The sequence below is a fragment of the Formica exsecta genome, unplaced genomic scaffold, assembly GCF_003651465.1.
Source record: "Formica exsecta isolate Colony F162 unplaced genomic scaffold, ASM365146v1 scaffold38, whole genome shotgun sequence".
Taxonomy (NCBI): Eukaryota; Metazoa; Arthropoda; class Insecta; order Hymenoptera; family Formicidae; genus Formica; species Formica exsecta.
In genome coordinates, this window is record NW_021851042.1 from 1410293 (window position 1) to 1432922 (window position 22630).

At 37.6% G+C, this 22630-nt stretch overlaps 1 protein-coding gene across 4 annotated transcripts in view; it reads left to right on the top strand.

Moving 5' to 3' along the window:
* LOC115239372 (GAS2-like protein pickled eggs) overlaps positions 1-21608 on the top strand; it is a 68509-nt gene extending 46901 nt beyond the window's left edge. For 3 of the 4 annotated variants that reach the window (XM_029813857.1, XM_029813858.1, XM_029813856.1), the window contains exons 4-10: positions 8613-8814; positions 8905-8989; positions 9871-10282; positions 10619-10988; positions 16962-17791; positions 18764-18813; positions 18852-21608. In XM_029813857.1, the coding sequence (XP_029669717.1) occupies positions 8613-8814; positions 8905-8989; positions 9871-10282; positions 10619-10988; positions 16962-17791; positions 18764-18813; positions 18852-18957 (2055 nt within the window). In that variant the 3' untranslated portion in view covers positions 18958-21608. Of the gene's footprint in view, positions 1-8612; positions 8815-8904; positions 8990-9870; positions 10283-10618; positions 10989-16961 lie in introns of all 4 variants that reach the window. The other variant, XM_029813859.1, reaches the window with a different exon arrangement.
* The last annotated feature ends 1022 nt before the right edge of the window (positions 21609-22630 follow it).

Below are 22630 nucleotides of genomic sequence, written 5' to 3' on the forward strand. Positions count from 1 at the left end.
AAATTCCTTGAGTTTTCCAAGCTCCATTATATCGTGCATGGTTATAATAACGTGACAATTAGTTTTAACTTCTTTTTAAGAAAACGTAACTTTTAATGGCAGTAACAGTTACGAAATTTAATGGAATATACAGGAGTATTTCAACGGGAATGATTTGCATACAACTGTTTATTAAAACACGATAATATAAATTACGATATATATTATAATTAGCAAGCATAAGAATAACGCGGTCGTAAACAAGTAATTCAAATTAATTTGTTAAATATGTGTCATGTAAATAACCGTCACGATATCCCGTTTGTACAGTTTATTTATGAGCTAATAATGAAAATCTTATATAACAGAATAATCGCAGTTACAATAGTAATTGAACAAATGTGCATGAAGGAGCTCGTATTGCTTGCGGGCAAATGAATAAATATGTAATATGAATTATTATAAATGATCGATTGTTGCATGATATAAGACGATTAGACTTACACGCTTTATACTAAATTATCCGTTTATCTATATAGGTTGTCTCATACTGCGCCATACACAGAAAGGCATATAGTCAGTTTAACTGCCAGTTCATAACGATTCAACGAACATTTAGTAGCAGTTTATCTTTTTGACGATGCCTTAATTTTGACAATATTAATTTTGCATTTTAATAGGTAAATTGTGTATGATGTCTTGTTTAAATAATAATATATAGTAACACTTATGTGATTTGACGTGATTCTCGTTAATTAATGAAATCCTCTATCAATGCACAGGGGCAATAAAAAGTTACGTTTCTTGTTACGATTCTAGCGCATAAACAAAGATTAACAAAATTCCGCGATGTTATCACGAGCACTTTAAGTCTAAATGCACTACATGCAATTCGTTAGTGCGCACGCTGCGTGCACAAAGATCTCTATCTGCATCCGATTTGCGCGCGCGAGAAAGTTGCTTTACAAGAATCGCGTATTTTTCATCGCTCGCAGCGTACATCGCGAAGTCATTTCGCGCGATATGGATATCGGAGAAAAATTGTCGCGACCGACCAACGAATCTGGATATGCGTGGGCGATATCGCTCGTACTTCTCTCCTTCTCTGTCCTCCCGTTTTTTTTTCCTCCCCTAGTTCCCTCCAAACGAATATACCGATAATAATCCGTATTCCGTATCGGTAGGTTGGGTCGCGTTACGTAAGCCGTGGCGGCCTTGCATTATAGCATCATAACCATTCATCCTGTCCGTTCACCTGCAATGCGCCACACAATTTGTTCCAGAGCGAGCGATATACTCGTATAGATATGTATAGATACACAACGTGTCCCGATCATTGTGCGCTTTTTTTTTTTTTTTAATTGTGAGGAAGGACTGAGAAAAGCGTCGCTTCTCTCGATGTTGAGGCATCGATAGCTTTGAGATCGTAATTTGAATCGTAAACGATTTCAAGTAAAGCGCTTTCGCGAATTAAGCTGCCAGTGTATAAAAATAAACGAATCTTTTTTTCTAATAATATTCATTAATATTATTTTGTTTTAATTACGCTCTTTTCAAATTTAAAAAATTAATAAAATTTTAAGATCAATTACCGAGGTAGATTAAAATTTTGAAGATCAATTACCGAGGTAGTAGCTTTCTAGATTAATAGTTTGTCAAAAACTTTACGAAAAAATTAATTCCAAATTTAACAAATATTTGACAGGAGCTATATATATATATATTGTTTGGGACACCGAATATATATATCGTACGTATTTGCTGGTGAGTGAGCAGAGTTCTGTATTGACGACGCGCGGATTATTCGAGAAATGCAAGGGAAATGCTATGATTCGTAAAATCAATCTATCGATTTCCAATCGTCAAGTCGGTTGAGCAAATATCTGCAGTATACAACGTTGCTCCATATTTTACGATCTCTGAGAATATTTCTATCCTAATAAAAGAACTTAATGGGCGGAAAATGTAACAATTTATAATTTGCTCTTACATATTTTAATATTATTATTAGAAAATTTTTAAATCTAATAAAGTTATAATTGGATAAAATTACGAAATGTATATACTTTTATTACAACATTTAAAGAAGAATTTTAAAGGCAATTTAAGACTTTATGAAGTGCATATAAGAAGAGAAGAGCTTAACAAAGGAAATGGAAAGTTGTATATTAAAGAATTAACTCGTCACTTTCGCGAGATAGAAATGAAATCGCGTAGTTTAGTTCGGCCTGTAGCTCATTCGCAAACCGGAAACGCGTAGCCTACAAACTCAGTAGCTCGTAGACAATTGGTCTGTCGCAAAACGGTCGAGGACGACGAAAGAGGTCGGTGAAGATGGCGATTGTGTCCTGGATTTAATCCCGCGATTGTTAATGAGGATTATTAATACAATCTCGCATCTAATAACTCGATCGCGGCGCAATTAAAGGCATCATCAATCGATATATTTCTTCGCAATCTCGGCTCTCTTGGTGTTCGTTACGAGTGCTAATGTCACGCCATTAGTCTCGCTGCCATAACATTTGCCGACTAAAAGGACAACAAGCTTGGATTCGCTTGATAAACGCCATAAATTTCGCCTGTCGCCGCACCAACGTGCATTAATGGCTATTAGAAAATCGTTGTCGAACCGGTTGCATTATCGTCATTGATACTACTTATTCCGTAGTAAACGAAGGCTTGCAAATGTTACGCAAACGCGGTCGTGCATTGCGATGCGTTAGTTTCATAAACACATCATAATAACGATCTAATGATAATTTCTTCATTTGTAAAGATGAGCTGAATCTCGTCGACGTGTCAGTCGAAGCAAATCTTTTGTTGCGCAGCGTCGCATTTTATTCTCAAAAACATCTAACGCGAAACAAGCATGTCGCACAATTATATTAATATATATGCTTTAATTCTTTTCAAAGCAACATGTATACAGATTTTTGTTTTCCTATTAATTTTGCGATTCTTTTCAAAGTAACATCACATACAGATCTCTGTTTTCCTATTAATTTAAAAAAAATTTTTTTTTAAATTTTTAAGAAACTGAGTTGACGTGAGTTACTTATTTTTGAAAGTACAATTTTAAGAAATCAGTAGAATTCCGGCAGTAAAATATGTTGAACGAAATATATATATATATATTGCAGCTTGAAAAAATACTTATTTTATATCTTGCATCTATACTTTTAAACGATTTCATTTATTGCAATCTTCTGTATAGGCGTAGTTTATAGTCTATTTCACAATTTTGATTGGCCATCTGCTCCTTTATATGGAAGGCCGCTATGTCTTTCTTCCTTTCGATCCACCGCGCAATTAATGCGACGCGTTAATGATACGCGAATGACGACGAGATAATACTCCACATAATTGATTCTTAAAATAGTATTTGAACGGGTTCTTCTCAACGAGAACGATAACGCAACCGGCGGAGTAAATAAATCGAGCCCTGCAATGTGTCATTAGGGCCAAGCTGATTGGTTGCGTCAAGACATTCGTCGTAAAGCCAGTGAAATTGTGCTTCGTTAGCGTGCCTCTTAATTACAAATCTTTCCATATGTTTACCGCTAATATATCGGTAGTCACCGGGAATTGTCCAACTATTTCACGCAAAAGTCACTCGGCTTAATTTCATTCAATTTATCGCCTTTCGTGCTTCATGGTCACTTTGAATACCTGCGTGTTGCGTTGCATTAAAAGCACTAGACATAACTGTCCAGCACCAGATATAACTGTCTTATTATCTTAAATTTGCGTCAAGAAAATGTGAGCGAAAAATATGTGCTTGCAATTTTTGCAAGCTTTAAAAAAAAGAGAAAAGAATTTAATTAAAAATACTATTTTCTTATTTTTGTGATAATTTAAATATTTATAAAATAATATATAATTAATATATATTTTGTGTATGTGTATATGAGTGAGAAAATAAACTTTAAAATACTTTTCTTTGAATAAATAAAATTTTAATAAAACTTTTAAAAAATTATGTGATATCTGTCACGGGTTTTTTGAAAAATTTTTGGCCCATGTTGATATGCTCTTACGGTAGAGTGTATTAATTATCGAACGTCGTTGCGATGCGACTGGATTCGTTAATCGACTGCGCGACCTGATTAAATATTTGAAAGGAGAGGCAACGTGACGTAAGTGGAAGCTCACGATCGACGTCAGCCAGAACGCCTTCGGAATCCGCAATGAAATGCTTGTTTACGATGATTTACCGAACCTTCGTTGCTTTTCCACGAAGATCTCGTTCGAGCAGAAATTTTTATTTTTATATTACGTAACGCCGTCAATTTGTCAATCGCGATTGAAATCAGATTTGCCGCGTTTGACATCAGAAACGCGTGCGGGCTTTTAATGCATAACAAATCGAGGACGGGGACGAGATCGATCGATATTTTATGTTAATTAGGGGATAGAGGAGATAATAATCTTGTTGCTATAATATGATGACTTAATGTAGTTCTCCATACTGGAATTTTTGAGAACATGTTTGTTTGAAATATGACAATTTAAATTGGAAATGTTGATATATTTTTTCCATGTAATATTGATCATATTAATCTGTGACAGAATTTGTATAAGATATTTTTTTATTAAAACCAACACGTCACATAGGATACTTTTTTAACAATGCACGTATTCTAATGCCGTATACATGCCATATATGTGCGCTTGAGCGTTCCTAAATTTATTTACGTACGATATATCAACGATACAACATAGTTTCTCCGTAAACTTGCGGCTATGCATCACGTGCAAGATCACACAACTACGGGATATTATATCTTCGCCGCGAAGATACTTGCCGCGCGACATAACGTTCCGTGCAACGGATTATTTAACACCTCGAGATACGACAAGCGAAAAATTTGCGTCGTCTTACATCATGGAGAAAATTCCGCTCGTGACAATTACGCGCACAGCCGCGCCGTGTATGCTTGTTAATTTATCGAGCGGTCCATATAAATCGTTCGCTGGAAAAAAAGTGTCACCGGCAGTCGCGGAAGGCAGGGAAACGTGGTATTCTGGCCACGTGTCCGCGCTTCTCAGCGGTCCGTGACTAAGAATTTCGCACAGCACGGCCGTGTCGTGTTATACATTGCAAACTGCACGGTATCGATAAATAATTTTCACCGAGTGTCAAAAGCACGCCGCTGGATATACGCTCGTATACAAGCGCGCGCGATGGTATACGAAGTGCTTTTAAACTCTGGTTAAGAAATCTTTTAAAAACTTCGTTAATTGATTGATAAAGATAACGTAAATTTGGTAATATCGTCTTCGCCAGTTAAAATTATATGTCTTAATTAACATTTTATGACGTAGAGACGGTTCGCTGGTTTTAAGCACTTTTCTTTGAATATAAATTAACTTTCTCATTAGAATTCTTGGAAGGCATCAAAGCGCGTATGAATTGAACGAACATACTTTGCCAGTTGTTTCTCAACTGTCTGAACAATTTGTCTGGCATGTAAACGTTGAATTTCAAACAGCCGTAATTGATTGTAAATATGGACATGTACATGATGCATTCTCAGATCTGGGTCGATCTTAGGTGCCAATGGAACACGTTCTCAAACTTAGATTGGATCTCTAGTAGACATCTCCTGTATATTTAAGATGATCCGACTCGGCGATAAGGGAAAGTGATCGATAACATGGTCGGTTTAACGCACCCGTTGTAGAGTAAATTCCGATCTTCGAACTATCGAAAGGCAATTTAAAACGAAGCCGACTTACGAACTTATTGATAAAGATGATGATAAAGAACGGTAATAGAAAGCTGCCAAATAGACGACATGTAATTTAACGAAACTGAATATTATAGTAAATCGGAGATCTATCAATAATAAAATTATCAACTATTGAAAAATTAGTTGCAAGGATCAATCAAGTTTATCTTTGTCCCAAAATAGAAGTAAAAAGGAAATATCTTTCAGCTTCAAGGAAACATTGCTACCACTGGTTAGAAAATTCAAGAAGTAGCACGAACTACTCCTTCTACGCTTCACGATTCTCCCGCGATAAATATAATTAATTGCTAACCAGACAGTTTCTTCAATCATCGAGATACATAAAAATAACAATGAAATGGAACACCTCCCTCGCGCCACCGCTGGCGGGTAAAGAAACAAACGGAACACCTTTGGCATCGTAAATCGCGCTCTCGATGACTCGATAAGCACGTACGCGAGCATATAAAAACGCGATAAACTGCTGATCTCTTCGGCGATCGGCAGTTCGATCATCGATACCCCCGGTTAATGATCACTTCCGGCGGGTTATACACTATCCGTGCGCTCATTGATAAATGATTACGTCGGTGACGTCGCGGGCTACGGTGGGTGGCCGCCTCGTGCGAAGGACACGCGTGTTCGCGTGTTGTATCGGCGCGAGATTCGCGACCGCGATACCGCCGGGCTAGCTCCGGCGATCAATATGAAGCGAAAGCCGCCGCGTACTCGTTCATCGGGCACTCGTTCTGCGACACCACGCCGGCGGATCGATCGATCTACCGGCTGTTTATCGGCCGATCCGATCGATAATGCGCGCGCGGGGGGAGAAAGGGAGTCCCGCGCGATCGGACCGCGGGCGTGTACCTACACGGCGGGCCGATAAATCGTCAGCGACGCCGACGGCGACGTCACTTCGACGGTGTCGAGGAATTGAATCGGTCAGTGTGGTAGAAGGGTGTGTGTACGCTACCAGGTGGTTCTGTAACTCTTTGCGTTGCAGTCAGTATATCGCTGCACGTGCGATTAGAAATAACGCGTGTGTTGACATCTTTTAAATTACAGCCTTATAGTCGATAATATTTATCGACTTTTTAGCAAATATGTGCGAATCTAAAAAAATTATGTATGCAATTATGTTGAATGTATGATTATGTTCTTTTTTCTCAGTTTGCTGCGAGAAGAATTTGCTTTGTCGCTTTAAAACTTCAGGGGCTCTCTCGTTCAGAAAGATTAAAAATAAAAGTAAATGAACTCAATGAATTGCGTAACGTATTATATACCTTTTTGCGCAATATATTTGCTTTATTTTTTCGAATAAATTTTCCAGATATTTGGAATCAGTGATCTGTCGAATTAAAAAAAAAATCATTTGTCATGTGGATTCATCATTTCTCATAAACATAAAATATACGCGCGCGTGACTCGCAATTATTCGGTGGAAATTAAGCGAGATTGTGTAACGTTCTCGAAATGCCGAGATGTACTACGAGCATGAATCGTTGCGTAATCTTTTACACGGACAATTTTATTTTATTATTCGGCGACAAAGAGGCACGTAAGGTTCGACATGCTTGCCTATCTCTGATGCCATCCAGTCGAATTCGCCGACTTGAACGCCGACGTTTCGAAAGTTTTCGCTCGAGATAGGGAAAAAGAAGTCGTACGCGTCTCTCTTTCAGAGAGGCGAAACGAGCTTGTTTCATAATAAGGGACGCTCCTTCAATGCTGAAAAGAATCGGGGACTTTAATGCGAGCAACTCGCGTGCAATTATCTCTGCTTTCTAATTCAAGCACTTGAAGACGCTTGTGAAAATGGTCCCTTTCGCCGTGCCGGTTATTAAATGAATAACCCTTTCTGGGATTTATAATCTCACGAGACTTTCGAATCTTCAATCTTAAACATACAAATGAAGAAATAAAATATCTGAGAATCTAGAATGTAAATCGAATATCTGTGAATTAACTAATAAAGTTTAAAAAGCTACGGATCGATAGATATTCTAAAAATTATTTTATTATTCTATCTTCAACATCGGTTTCTATGAGAAATTATATAAAAATATATCTATCCAATCGAAAAAAAAAAAAACAACTGATAATGAGAAGTTGCAACTCGTGTAACGTGGATACTTCGTTGAATCGCAACAAAATGCAAAACAAATGCATAACCTTCTTTTTATTGCCGGCAATAGAAACACTTTCTCGTGAGGAGAAGCAAGGTTTCCCGAGTTGGTAATTGATCTTACACGAGCATGCCTCCGTGTTTTTGTCCCTCATATGACTCAGCAGGCGATCGCCACTGAAAGCGACTCGAAAGACAAAGTCGAGAGGAGTTTTACCTGCTCTCCGCGGCCTTGCTAACGAAACGATGAACGTGCGTTTGAAATAATCTTGATGCGGCTTCTGAGAATTCAGTTTCGTTCCTATTAATTATCAGAGACGTTCTATATTCTTCCGCCTTTCGGTTCGGTGATGTTTCTCTCCGCGAAACAATGTAACGCTTGGCCAATAACTAGTCCAGCTTTCATGCGTAATAAAAAGAGCAATAAACATACTTTTGCAGTTTTTTTGTTTAGTATTGAATCCGAGAATACATCAGTGACGCTTTCTTTGAGTTAGGTAATATATTTGTCGTGTTGCACAGAGAATGCAACGGCGAAAATAACAATTTGGTCTCGAAATTTCCGAAAAATTTACATTTGAATGCAATCAATCGTTTGAAAAATGTTAAGTTTTAAAAATAGAAGAAAATATATTCGAAACAGAGCTTCTTCGCATTCGACCCGAGTTCTTACACCGGAAGTCTGTTCATAAATGTCGAGAAAATTCAGACAGCAATCAACGTTATTAGAGTATATTTTTCGTTAAATCTCAAAATCGATCATTTTTCGTTTTCAGGTTCGCGATATCGTGGAGGAATGCACGTGTCCGACGCAGTTTCCGATGATTCACGTAGCTGAGGGCAAGTATCGGATCGGCGACACCAAGGTCACGATCTATGTCCGGGTCCTACGTAGTCACGTGATGGTCCGTGTCGGTGGAGGATGGGATACTCTCAGCCATTATTTAGAGAAACACGATCCGTGCCGATGCAGAAACTGTAAGTATCGCGCGCATCGAATCCTTTTCTCTAAACAAGTCGCAACTTAACGATTCTAATGATCGATCTTTTTTCTGGCATTTTTTTCAGCGCATCGCTCGATGGTCTCAGCGAAGCTCATTCAAAAGGCCGGCGGATCCTTCGACCTGGGCAACGCGCAGGTGCATTATGAACGGTAAGCCTCTGCCCTTTTTTTTTTTTACTACAGTGCAGTTTTAATTATACACAGATGCAAAAAATACACTTGATGGCGATAAAAACGGATCTATTTTCTTACACAGAATCAAATACTGATATTAAATTGAAACGCACGTTAAATTTTAACTCTTTAATTTTGAAATACATGTGAATACAGCAAATTACTTAGTTATTATATTATTTTTGTTTCTCTTTAATTGTGCGGGGTTTTTACATTTATTTTTGCTACTTTGTTATCTTGCACACGAATTATTTTCAAATCTAATATTGAATAATTAATTAATAGATTTTTTATTTCGAATTTGTATTTTTTTAAATCAAATATTTAATGCTAATCATTATGATTATCGTTATGTCTATGTTCTACATTTTGAGTGTAAATGCTAGCCAGTATGTAAATCCAGTGTAACATTAGTGATACTATTTTAACCATTCTACCGCAAGATATTTTGCATAGGGTAATGAAATACATGAATTCATAAACACGCGTTGCTACACATTGTGCACAATATTGTCCATAAGTACATTAGATTTATGCGAGAGAAAGAATTTTTTTCTCATTTCATTTAAAAATAGAAATTATATCGTATTACGTTTTACATCTTTCTTAATTTTTACCATAAACAAGCGTGAAGTAGATTTATTAACGCCAGCGATTTTTGTTAAATATATAATATAAATCTCTCTTTAATCTTATCTACGTTCGCGAACTTACATACGGTATTGTACACGTCGTGACATTTCGTCGCGAATACGGAAACTGGAAATTCTCCGGTGCACACCCGGTCAAACACGACCCGATATAACGACCGACATCAATTCCGCCATAAAGCCCGCGGTCGTTGTTTCCACCTCCAGATCATCACCTCCGAGAACCCGGCGGAGTTCCGCGTCGAGCGTCGGTTCGGTGCAGAATCTACAATCGGCGCAGCTGCACGCACCACCCAGAAGCATTTCCAGCAATCGCTCGCGATCGCCCACACCTCACCGGCCGACGGCCGGCAGCAAGCAACAACAACAGCATCAGCTGCAATCGAGCGACGAGCTGAAGAAGCGCTCGAGGAGTCCCACGCCACATAGGAAACTGTTGGCGAGCCCGAATCAGCATCAGGCCGATTTGGCGAAACAGAGATCGAGGTCGCCGACGCCTAGAGCGAACCTGAGATCGAGAAGTCCGACGCCGCGGAAGAATATAGATTCGTTCAAAAGGAACGCCAACGAGGAGGCGCGATCGCCACCTTATCACGGAAAACTTCAAGAAAATGGCCGAGTAAGTCTGCTCTTTTATCCTACGAGACAATTTTTTTTAGAATAATGCATAAAAAAATTACGGAAAAAATATTCTAAATATTAATATAACTTTTGAGAATTGAAATTCAACATAAAATATTTGCGATTCCATCGCGATAGTCATTACGAAAAATTATTAGTGAAATTATTTTTATTATATTTGTCAAAACTAATGATGTTATTGAATTAAGATATTGTCGAACATCTCGCGAAACTCGATCTTATAATCTTTTCGCGTCGCTTATAATTTAAGCAGAAAAATACGTAGAAACGAAAGAAGTACGTAATCGCAACCGGATTTGTTTGCTCTGTTCAGGAGAGCGGTCTTAAAGTACCGGGCGAGTTTACGAAACGATATATCGTGGAGGGTGGCGTGGCGCGTCGTGCCGTCGAGAAGGACGACACGCCAAAGTACGAGCCGTCCATCTACAACTACAAGTGCAGCGAGGACTCGAGCGGCAGTCGAAGCCCCACGCCGAGTAAAGAGGAACAACCACCCATCGAGACTTTCGGCAAGGACACCACGGCGAACACCCAGAAGTCGCCGCATGGCGATGGAGAGCACTCGGACAACTGCAGCGAGGTGTCCGACGAGGGTTACCGAAGCCTCGGTGCCCTCCAATCGTCCACCGCCAACGGGAATTCCGCCAGTACGCAGAGCTCGCCCACGGTTGCCGATTGTCAAAGTAAGTGGACACTGTATATATATTTCGCATGCAAATTACGCGTGAAATTTAAACGGGATTCAAAAAGTGAGACACTCCATCTTATCCAACAACAAAATGGATCCTTTCCATTTGAAAAACTGATAAAGATTCGCGACTATTTCCATTGTCCGCCGAGTGGTGACACACTGATCAGACTCTCGAGTGTCCGGCGTTTGAACGTGCACTCGCCAACGAGCGAGTCATCGTATTTAATAAGAGAATGCGGGATGATGAAGAGAAGGACAGGGAGATATGTGGATGCACAAACGCGTGCATTGTGCGATCGAGACGATGTCGCGTGTCGAGGCGCGGGAGACGGAAAAGAAAATCTCTCGACCGTATGCCGATGCGAATCGAGAGATTAAATTAGATTACGACGCGGGTGCGAGAAGGAGAGCGCTCCGAGAGCTTTGTCCGCGAAAATAGAGAGAACGAGATCGCGCGCGAGCAGGAATTTAATACTTGGTCGCGCGCGAGCGGCGTTTATCTCCGCCTGTCGATCTCGCGAGTATCGACAACGACGAATTAATTCGTTCGTTGAATCGGCGGCGCTTTGCGCGACGATAGATAGAGACGATAAATTTTCTTTGTCCAGAGAAAAAAAAAAGGTAATGCGCACAGAGAAAAAGTTACTCCGCGTGAAAGAGAGAAGGAATTATCGGGAAGAGATAAAAACTTGGATGTCGATTAATTTTTTGCGTGTCTATTTCCTAAATTCTATGCCAAATTGTATCTAATATAAAATTATTTACTTATGCGCAAATTTCTTGTTTCTTTAATTTAAAAATTATTTTTTCCGTAATCTTTTGCTAAAGCTATTTATAGATATCATGATGCGTCTATTTAATCTATCAAAATTTGATCAGAATCAGCGACCTGATTTTAATATAATCTTGTAGTCTATCGATTGCGTTTTCGCATGATTTAAAAAAATTTTAATGCCTTTGTTAAGTTAAGGAATGATTCGACAACGAAAGAAATCGAGATTCTAAAGTCCCGTTAGCTCACACGCACGCTTAAATGAGCTGGTAATAGCAATCTTACGATCTCGCGATGAAAGTCTAGTTTGCATCTCTAGCTCGATCAAACTGTCGCATAAATTCCAATACGATTTACATACAATGTGCACAAATTATTGGGAATTTATACGAATCCACGCATACATATACACGCGTTTACTATTTGAACGTCTCGCATTAATTACGCGCCGTTGACATGGGATCGGGCGGGCTTTTGTCGATTCATCGAGACCGTCCTGTCAGTCGAACATGACAAAAGCGTCGCATTCAACGTTCGATGGTAGCACATGTCGATCGTGTCTCGTATGTTGGAACGCGAGGACAAACTGTCCCCGTCGAATTCTCTCGAGTCTCTCTACAAATCGTTCGCGGGTGCCTATGATCCGACATTTGGATCACGTTGCGATTAAATATTCAAAGTGATAGGAGATATTCAAGTATATGCGGGCACGCAGCGCGCGTTATAAGATCGCGTTCCTCGGATCGGGCCGGGCTGACATTTAGCCGCTGTTGTCGATTATACGCGAGGGAGATCGCTCGAAGCGTGGGCGATCTCCAGCAACCTGTCCTCGGAACAATCGCCGCCGGTCGATCCTCGATAACACTCGTCGTACGCTCTCGCCTTGAACACACGCAAGCACGCATTCGTGTACATACTCGACTCACTTGACGCGGTTGTGACGCATTGCCGCAAGTGGAAAAAGTTCGCGGCGGCCAACCGCGACGCGACGCGACGCGACTCGACTCGCTTCGATCGTCCCGATGCTTATCCCTACGAGTGGAACGGACTGGAATAGTTCTAGTTTATAACCCGGTGACCTGAACACTTTTCACTTAGAGTGACGCGGAAATAACATGTTTTTCCAGAAGAAACTTGCTTTAATCTAGAATCTTAGATCTTGAACCAAAATATGCTGATATATATTGAGCATATGCGTCTGTTTTTCATTGTGATTACTCTTGGAATTTTATCAGTCTATTTAATCAGTTAAAATATATTTTTAAATTCTCTTAAGAATATATAAAATATTATATTGGGTTTTTATAATTAATTATCATAATCATTTTCTATTTTATAGAAAATGAGAACTTTTAATTTTGTCTTTCTGAATTTTATCATAAATTCTTTATATTAATTAGGATATCCGGAAATTGGTATCTAAATACAAATATAATCAGTAGAAGAAAAGTTGATTGTCTAAATAAGATGAAAGACTATAGATAAATGCAATATTCAGATACATACTTAACAGTGTTAAATGTTGTTTTTATTCCTTTCGAGCAAATAGAATGATTTATTGGAATCATTGCAGAGAAATTTGTGATTAGATTTTTTTATGAACCATAATTTACATTTTCATATAAAACATTTATGATATTTGCTCTAATTAATATATTATATATTTATATTTAAGATTTTCATTTTTTTTATATTATATATCCAGCATATATTATTTTTTTATCTATAAAGAATTCTTTGCAGACTATAATAATCTATTTACTCTTGTTAAAATTCATGAATTTCATTCTATCTGTCATACATACATCTCATTCTATCTTTCATTCTCGGTTTACGGTCGAGATGAACTTTCATGTTACATTTCGCGAGAAATGAAAGGACGGTCCGGGGGCGTTCTAGACAACAAATATTCTATCGAGATTTGCGCAAAGTAGCCGGAGGCGATCCCAGATGACTCATTCATTTACATTGATATCTTTAATTTATGCGATGGCGCTAGAACGTTTGAAAGATGCGCATTGAAGTATTTGACTTGTTATTTCAACGCGATGCATGCGATCTGCTCTCCGATGCGTGTCGGCACATTTATGATTCTATGCGTTCTGCTTCGATTTCGAGGGAGATGTTTGTGTTCAGTCAGGCGAGAAAACTTCTTCTTGGCATCGAAAGTAAAAACAAAAATTGCGCGACGATTAAGACGACCAGTTGAAACAAATGTGAAAGCGTATTAAAATCACAGCAACGAAATGTTTTTAGATGCTTAGAGAATTAAATCGATTGTTGATTAGAGAATTGCCTCGAGTTTGTTATTTCTTAATTATTTTACTAATTACTTGCTATGGGTATGTAGCGCTCGAAATATGGCAAATTAAATCAACCTAAAAAAATTAAAGAGAAAGACTGAAAGTTATATAAAGAAATTATCTCGCAAGGGCTTATAAACTTTGATGCATGTACTGTCCAAGAAAATTGAGCCTGGCAACGACGTGCAATTTTTTGAAGCAGCGAAATGAATTCCGCGATTTCACCAAATTCGTTCCAGCACTCTCGAGCGTGTCGTCATTATTTGGCAATGCTCAACGTAACACAGTAGTTCCTTTGCAGTAGTTCTTATAATAAGATAAATTAGCCGAAGCGGCTAATTTCCCTCGTTATTTTTGTATGATCGGAATTGTTTATTTTTATGCTATAGTTATTCTTTTAGATGCAAAATCGAAATTTTCTCTCGGGCATATATCCTGTTTAGTTTTTTTTTTTTTAAGGAAAAATAAACATCCTCACAGCGGGTTAAATATATTTTACAAAAATAGATCCGATGATATATATGAAAAGCTCAGAAGCTAGGTGTGAAGGAAATCTATAATTTTCTCGTTATAAACCTTGTAAATTATATACATTTACTTTTTTTATGTCATAAACATCATATAGAATATTGAACGAATATGAAACCGTGATATCGAATCTAGTATTAGCAGGCACGTCAAAACGCAGGTTCCTTTGCAACAAATTTAATTTGTAATTCATTTGCGTAATTTTAATAACAAGTTCCAAGGACTCGTTAGATCGATGAAGGCTGAATCCGGTTTGACCAGTAAGCGCGTTATTAGGACGAGATCTCGAAATAGATTTTCGATTCCCAGATTTTAATTACGAATTGCTTTCGCGCAAATATGCATATCTGCTGTAACTCAACAAGTATATCTATAATCGAACGCCTTAATATTTATGCGACGTTTTTGCGTTCGCGGATGGGATTAAAAAATACGATATGTTATTGAGAACCTGGTCGACTCTTCTAAGCTGACGATGGTTAAACACAACGTGACCGGTGAACCGTATTTCGAGGAGTCATTCTTCATTTAAAATTCAAGTTTGATGTATATTTTCTCATTTACATTTGTCCCGATGGAGACAACATCATTCTCTTTCTATCATTCCCGCGCGCGCACGTGGCATCGATACATGAATTAAAAAATCTAATTTCTCTTCTTTACCGAAGAATGGACTTTCTCTGTGGTTTATACGTGGGTGTGTACGCAATACGCAAAAACGAAATATGAAACGACATGCGGCATTTTGGTTAGGGAGCAGCTGATCAGAAAAACACGAAAGTCGATACTTTAATTACATAGCTCGTAACATATCAAGATATAAATTTTGCAGCAAAGAAAAGAAAAAAATATATATATATATTAAGTTTGTCAAAAAACTGGATATAAAACCGTACAATTATTGCAAATAAATAATTTTCAATAACTGTAATTGAATATATATATTCTTATGTAATATTAAATTGTATCAATTTTGTTGAGAAATTTTTATTCAGTTTTGTTTATCGGTAGATATTTCTCTTTTAAATATATTATTATTTTTTTATGGAAGCTGATAATAAAAATCTTATATGTAATCATCCGGATAATATCTCTTGATCAGATCAATAATAATATTAATAATTGTATAATAAATATAAAATATGATCAATAATTACTGTATGATCAATAATTATGTAATAGAATATAAATTACGTGAAATGAATATATGGTAAATAGATGGTAAAAAGGTTTACATAACTGGTTATATAAAAATTATGTAGAAAAATCCAAGCGCTCTCTCTCTCTCTCTCTCTCTCTTTCTCGTGTTATATAAAGCAGCAGAAGATTTATGGTTACAACTCGCGCGGGAGTCCCGATGAAGGGATTCATTTGTCTTTGGATTAGATAGTTGCTTTCGACCTTTTGCGGGATTGTCGTTTTTGCCGATGTAAATCATACAACAGGACCCACCATTCGGTCCCAATTGTGTCACGGCCCGTTCCTTCACCTCGCCTACGCTAAATATGTTAAACGCGAGACTGACCAATTCGGTGATCGTCGTGATTTTTTTTCGGATCCTAAATCACATGTGTTCGCGAAAGTTGACACCTCACGACGATGAAAAAAAAACTTGACTTGAGCCCCAATATTGATTGCTGCACGCATGTATTTGCCGTCGAAAATGTTACTATAATGACAATGTTAACGGATTGTCACACAACGGAAAACGACGAGATAAGAATAATAATTACACAGTCGTATAACAATTCGCTTATGTAATTCTGTAGTTTCTAATGTTTGGAATATTTTTTTATGTTTTCTGAGATATCTAGTTGCGGTTAATTAATAAGCTTCACCAAGTTTATTAATTGAAATAGACACACATTACGTTCAAAATTAGTGATAAAATTACGGTAATAATGTTAATGTTATATATAACGATTAAATATAATATAGTATATATACAAAGATTAAAGATATGTTATAAAAATTTGCAATTACATAAAAATAATAAAGAATAATGCAAATGTTTGTTTCAAGAAAAAAAATAAAAGAATTGACTGTAGAGAGATTAATTTTGTATTTTACATGTGCTCTTATAGCAGTACTGTTGCTAAAAAATTGTTAATTACGATTATACTTATAACATATATAACAAATCTTATATATTTCTCATAATATCTAAATCTTTATAATATCTAAAAGAAAAAATTACTAAGCTTTTGTCTCTCTCTCTCATATCTTTTATGAATATTCCAAAATCATTTTTGTGCTACTCTCATATGCCATGTAATAACCAATGTTGGAACAAACAAATAATTAATTATAAATTTTAAATACAGCGTCTCAGAACACGCGTCTTTTCCGTTTCCTGTTTCAGAGCAACCGCCAAAAACGGAGTCCGAGGAAAAATCTGGCGTGGAGACCGACAGTATTGAGACCGGGCTGCGCAAGGTAATTCGAAAGGATAGGCTGGCGAGTCCTTTACGAGTCTCGTCCCCGTCCAGGAGCGTGGCATCCTCGTCAACGGGCGACAGGACGCCACGCGCCGGTTCTGTCGTGCGAGAGAATAGCAATCTATCCAAGACGTCGTCCGGCAGTAAGACGCCCAAGGACAGCAATTCTAGTCCGGAGGGTAGCCCGCTAAACCGAGGTGGTTCGATACGCAAGGGCAACGGAAGCTATGGGACGGTACGCAAGTCAACGCCGACCGGAAGTCTAAGCAAAGCGTTGTCACCGACACCGATACCCAATTCCACGAAAACATCCGTTGGCGGTAGTGCCACGTGGAACGGCCGTCAGACTAGGAGGCGAGCTAGCATTCAGACAGACACCTTCCTGGATCCGAGATCGACGCCGGCCACGTGCACCTCGACGCCGAGTTTCTCGCGGAAGAGCCCAGGCAGGCAGAGTTTGCAGTCGCGGCCGAATATGAACGGGATTCAGTACGATAGGAACGGCAGGAGGATCAGAGGGTCTGCTACGGGCACCGCTTCCCTTCAATCGTCGCCCACCAAGGTAACGAATCCGCTGCTCGATCAGATTTTGCAAAAACTGGGCGATTTGAAGGACGAGCGCCAAATGGTGCAGAAGCTGCAAGGCCTTCTGAGGGACTATCAGGCTAGCTCGACCGACGGTGCCGCGAATATGGATTTCGCCAAAATGTGGGTGGACAGTAACGGGACGATGACTGTGCCCCAGGACGTTCAGGTATCAGTTACTCCCCGAAAAGATCCGAAACCCCAGGAAGGTTGCTCGAGGATACCAGTGCCTCGTACTGTCTCTTATAAAAGACCGATGTCTGTGGCGTCAGACAGCGTTTGAGAGTGGTTTTTCTTTTTTGATCGAGTTTTGAGAATCGCGAGGTATATCGGGTAACCTTCCTGTGTTAAACTAAGTTAGTCTGATCGGGTCAGCGCTGACGTTAGTGAGAGCAATTATATCCGCGCGAATAATCGCGCCTCTTGCTGTGCTTGATTCTTGATTCGATTTAATAGATAAGTCGGACGTCTTAATCACGATAGAAGATGGGAGGGAGTGTATGTATGTTTTATAGTTGACTTAAAAATATGTTTTATAATTGACTTAAAAAGATAGTATTTAAAGGGGGACTCAAAGAGAAGAGAGCTGTAGTTTAAAAAGTTTACAGATTTTTAGAGGCGAAGGAAAAGAAAACATCGAAAAATCCATGATAATAAAAATTATTTCAAAAGGATCGTTTTTTGGAAAAATTTTTATTTTTAGAGAATATCGTAAAAAACTTCTTTCATAAAATTGAAAATGTATTGCTAAAGAAAAATCTCTAATTTATTTAAATTACTATTTTTTAGATTTTTTCTTTTTAATATCGAAAGAAGATATTCTTTAAGATACTCTCTTTAAATATTTCAGATATTTATAAAATTACAAATTAATTATTTTTATAAGCTTGAATTTGGAGATCGAAAAACATTTATAAGTTTTAATACGTAAAACTTGAAACTTTAAAAGTTTTAGGGAAATCATATGTTATTTGAATTTTTAGGATCTAAATTTCGAAAAATTCAAATTCTACATGAATGTTTTGTATTATTTAAATGTTTGTTTTATTATCGTATATGTTATCATCATGGCAATTCGACGCTTGGACTATTGCTTTCTATTTCTGCTCTTCGCCTACGCCTTCAACAACCATCGTTGTAGATCGAAGACGTCCGACTAGAGAATAACTTAACGGGCCTTAACGGTACGGGGTCAATCAGTTAGTAGCTCTTAGTAGTCACGTATCGGGGTGGTGCTTAGATGGTGCTGAAGAACGAGATGACGTTTACGATAGACAACAAAGTAAAAGAGAGAAAAGGAAAGGAAACTCGTTCCGTGGACAAGTTTTCAATTGATTAATACGGACTCAAAAGTGTGCAATTAAATGCGGCGAGTCTCGCATAAATGGTTTTCCAATCGATCTACTTCCAATCATTTAGTTGCATCCTATATGTTCGTCTGAATATTGCTGAGTTCGAAATAATAAACTTTAAATTACCATGCAAATTTATTTAAAAAATTTTTTTAATTATTTTTATCTTATGCACGTATTATGACATTTATAAAAATTATGTATATAAAGTTTCCTTAAGTTTTTAAATCTTTTGACATATATATATAAATACTATTTATATATGGTTATGTTTATATGTGATTTGACGAGCATGGTACTTTAAGAGTTAATACGATCAATGATGCCGGACTTTCAAGATCACATATCGTGAAAAATTGTCGAGAGACCGTCGCAATTGCATGCTCAATCGTTTTCACCGTTACCGATCAGTAACGTCTAATCATTTTTATTTAATTATATAGTTTATCGGTTATATATTTATCAGAGAGATAATTTATTTATACGTTACGGCCTCGCCACGATAGAGAGGAAAGGAATAAAAAGAATAAGAAAGATATGGGAGAAATAATTGATTAAAAATTGAGAAGCGAATAAAAGCGAGAGGATCTCACACGTTTGGATCCATCGGATATAAAATCAAACGCCCCTTTCTCCCTTCTCCCCCCACCACCCGTTTCCCCCAACCTGAAACAGATTGCATTGTGCAGATAACGACATGTGTTGTCGAACAAATGCCATTCCAGTGTTTAACTGTTTTTTATACCAAACGCGAGCGTAGCGCCAAATTTTGTACCAAGTGTCTTAGTAACGGATTAAGGCGGAGAGAAAAGGATTTATTTTGTCGACGCGATTAGCATGCGAAAGAGGGATATTTTTTAGTACCGTGATTAGATAGTAAACGGTCAATATACGACGGCCTGAGTAGGAGCGTTTTACGAATATTCGGACGACGATGGTGTTGCCGATCCTCCTTCTCCGTTCGTTTCTCGTCGCCGGAGCTTTCAAGAAAGTCTTCTTTAATTCGCTAACATCGTACGCATGTTATACGTCCATCATGTAGGAAATATGCGAAAATCGTGACGAATCTTCTGATATAAAGAGCGGGGATTAGTCGCGATGGACTCCTTGCCTTATTCGGAATTCGAACCATTTTCTACATCTTACGCGTATAATATCGTCGTGTTTTCTACACACATACGCAACACACACACACACACACACACACACACACAAAAGTTATATAACATTGCCTGTAAATATATCCGCGAGCAGTTTCGGCGAAAAATCTTTCTGCTATTGCAATTAAATTGATCTCTAGTCTAGACGGCCATGGTGTGTATCATTTATTTTACTTCGAAATAGTTCGCGATGACGTTTAAATAAATGCACACAAAACAGATGGCCGAGAAAACACGACGGATTTGCTACTGAAGTTCGGTGCTGCGCAAATATGGCGTTTTATATCTTCTGTAAATATATATAACGAATACGTTGTTATAGAAGCATATCTTCGTTTTTATCATGTAAAGCATGTTCTACTAAGTTAAGCTAAGTTGACTTAACCCTTCGATAATCATTATCGTGATTAACACGGGTTATTTGTTACGTCTCATTAATTCACGATACAATGCGTATTTTTATATTTGGGCTTCTCCGTAGTATGAAGAACATTAGTGTAATGTGTGAAGAAAATGTTTTGAAAATTATCACGTGAATTCGAAACAGTCACTTGAATAAAAAAATACGAATAATCGATATTACGTGACAAAATTTTTGTCTTTGCCCGTCATTGAAGGGTTAAGTATGTCGAGATACTAAATCACCCCAAACATCATTCTCAGCGAAAATCCGAGATAGATCATTCGAGAGATTTACATATCGCATGATCGCACGATGCGCATAACCACAGAATATTTCTCCAGAATATGCAGGATTCAACAGAAGCTGCAATATTATTTTTTTAAATCGTTTTTCTGTCAAATATCATCGAGACATTATTTTGATCGATATTGTCACTTTCATACTTTCCAATTCTGAGGCAGAATAAGTGCACATTCATGAATGGGGCAATACGTAAATATTTGTATCACATCGAAAAATTGCATGATGTAGTAAAGTCTCGAGTACTCGCGTATCGATATTCGATAATCAACACGATTGTCCAAACTCTGTATTTTTCTGGGAAAATATTGCGCTCGGTTTCGCTTTTCTTAACAGTCATAGCATCGCAACAACATATACCAGAACGATCTGGTAGCGAAAGATAAGAGAAATATTAGTTCTCCCGTTACAGCGCGCGTTAATTTAGGCGCCGGGCGGCTAATTTTTAGGCCTAAGCTTTTGTAACCCCAACGATATCACGGCCGTGCGTTAATGATTAAGCAATATCGACGATTTACCAATATTAATATTATTATTACAATATTATTAATACAATATTATAGCAATATTATTGCTATGATGATAATGATGATTATTATCTATTATATTATATTATTATAAGATTATTATTATCATCAAGAGAATAATGCAGATTAATTGCTATGATTATTATACGCAACGTTGCCTATGTTACGTTATCATTTTATCTACGAACAGTTGTAAATTGACCAAAAACTATATAAAAAGATTAATAAAAGGCCTTAACAAGAAGCATTGCATCGGATCCTTCATTTCAATTTTCTTTCCTTTTGCACTACCTTATTCTTTAATTGGTTCATGTGGGATTCCATGATAAGATATGACAGAAATATAGACATGATATTCTGGGTTTTATATAGTATTATCATTGCGAATTATATGTTTTTTGCAAATGTTGTTTTCCGTTAATTAACTAATTTACATTTATATCTTTTCAGAAATAATTAATTTTGTATAAAGAAAATTTCTCGTTAAAAAATAGGATATTTTTTTTTTTTTTAATATTTGCGTACCATTAAATCGAAGCGATGCGAAAATCTGTCGTATTTTCCGGATTTTTTTCCACGTGACTGCGACGAGAGAGGGGCCTGTTACGAGGTCCAGTACCACACGGACGGCGGCCTTGCCGCATATGGTGAGACGGCTCTCCGCGAGAATACCGACAACACAACACGACACACTAACAATAGTGTACTGTATACGAGCGGCGTGTGTGTGTGTGTGTGTGTGTGTGTGCATCTCAACGTGCGCACGCTATTCCTCTCGGGTACGAGCGAGTGCGCGAATCTCGGAAGGAGCCATTTTTGAAATGTCCAGCCGTCGCGCGTGAGATTTACGATCGGTCGTAGTAGCCTCGATAATAACAGCGACGATTGTGCCAGAGTTTATAGGTATTAGCATAAATGCCGCACGTGCGTATTTTCTGATCGATGAGCCTTCTTCTTTTCGTCAGTTCGAAGCGATACTCTTCCTCCGAAAGTGAGAATCTTCTCGGATTTAAATAAGCGAAAAATCTTTCGTGTGTAAATTCTTTCCAAAAAGTTTAAATGGCATGTATCTATAACCATCCAAATGTTTGAAGATTAAATTATATGAAGTAATATATGTATATATACTTATATACATTAAATTTTGGTGTCGCATAAAAGTCATATTTAAATTTATTAGTCGCAATTATTTTAAGGAGAAGACTTATTTATAGATTATTTGAGTGTATATTTTATGAAATATCTACTTTTAGTAATATTCATAAT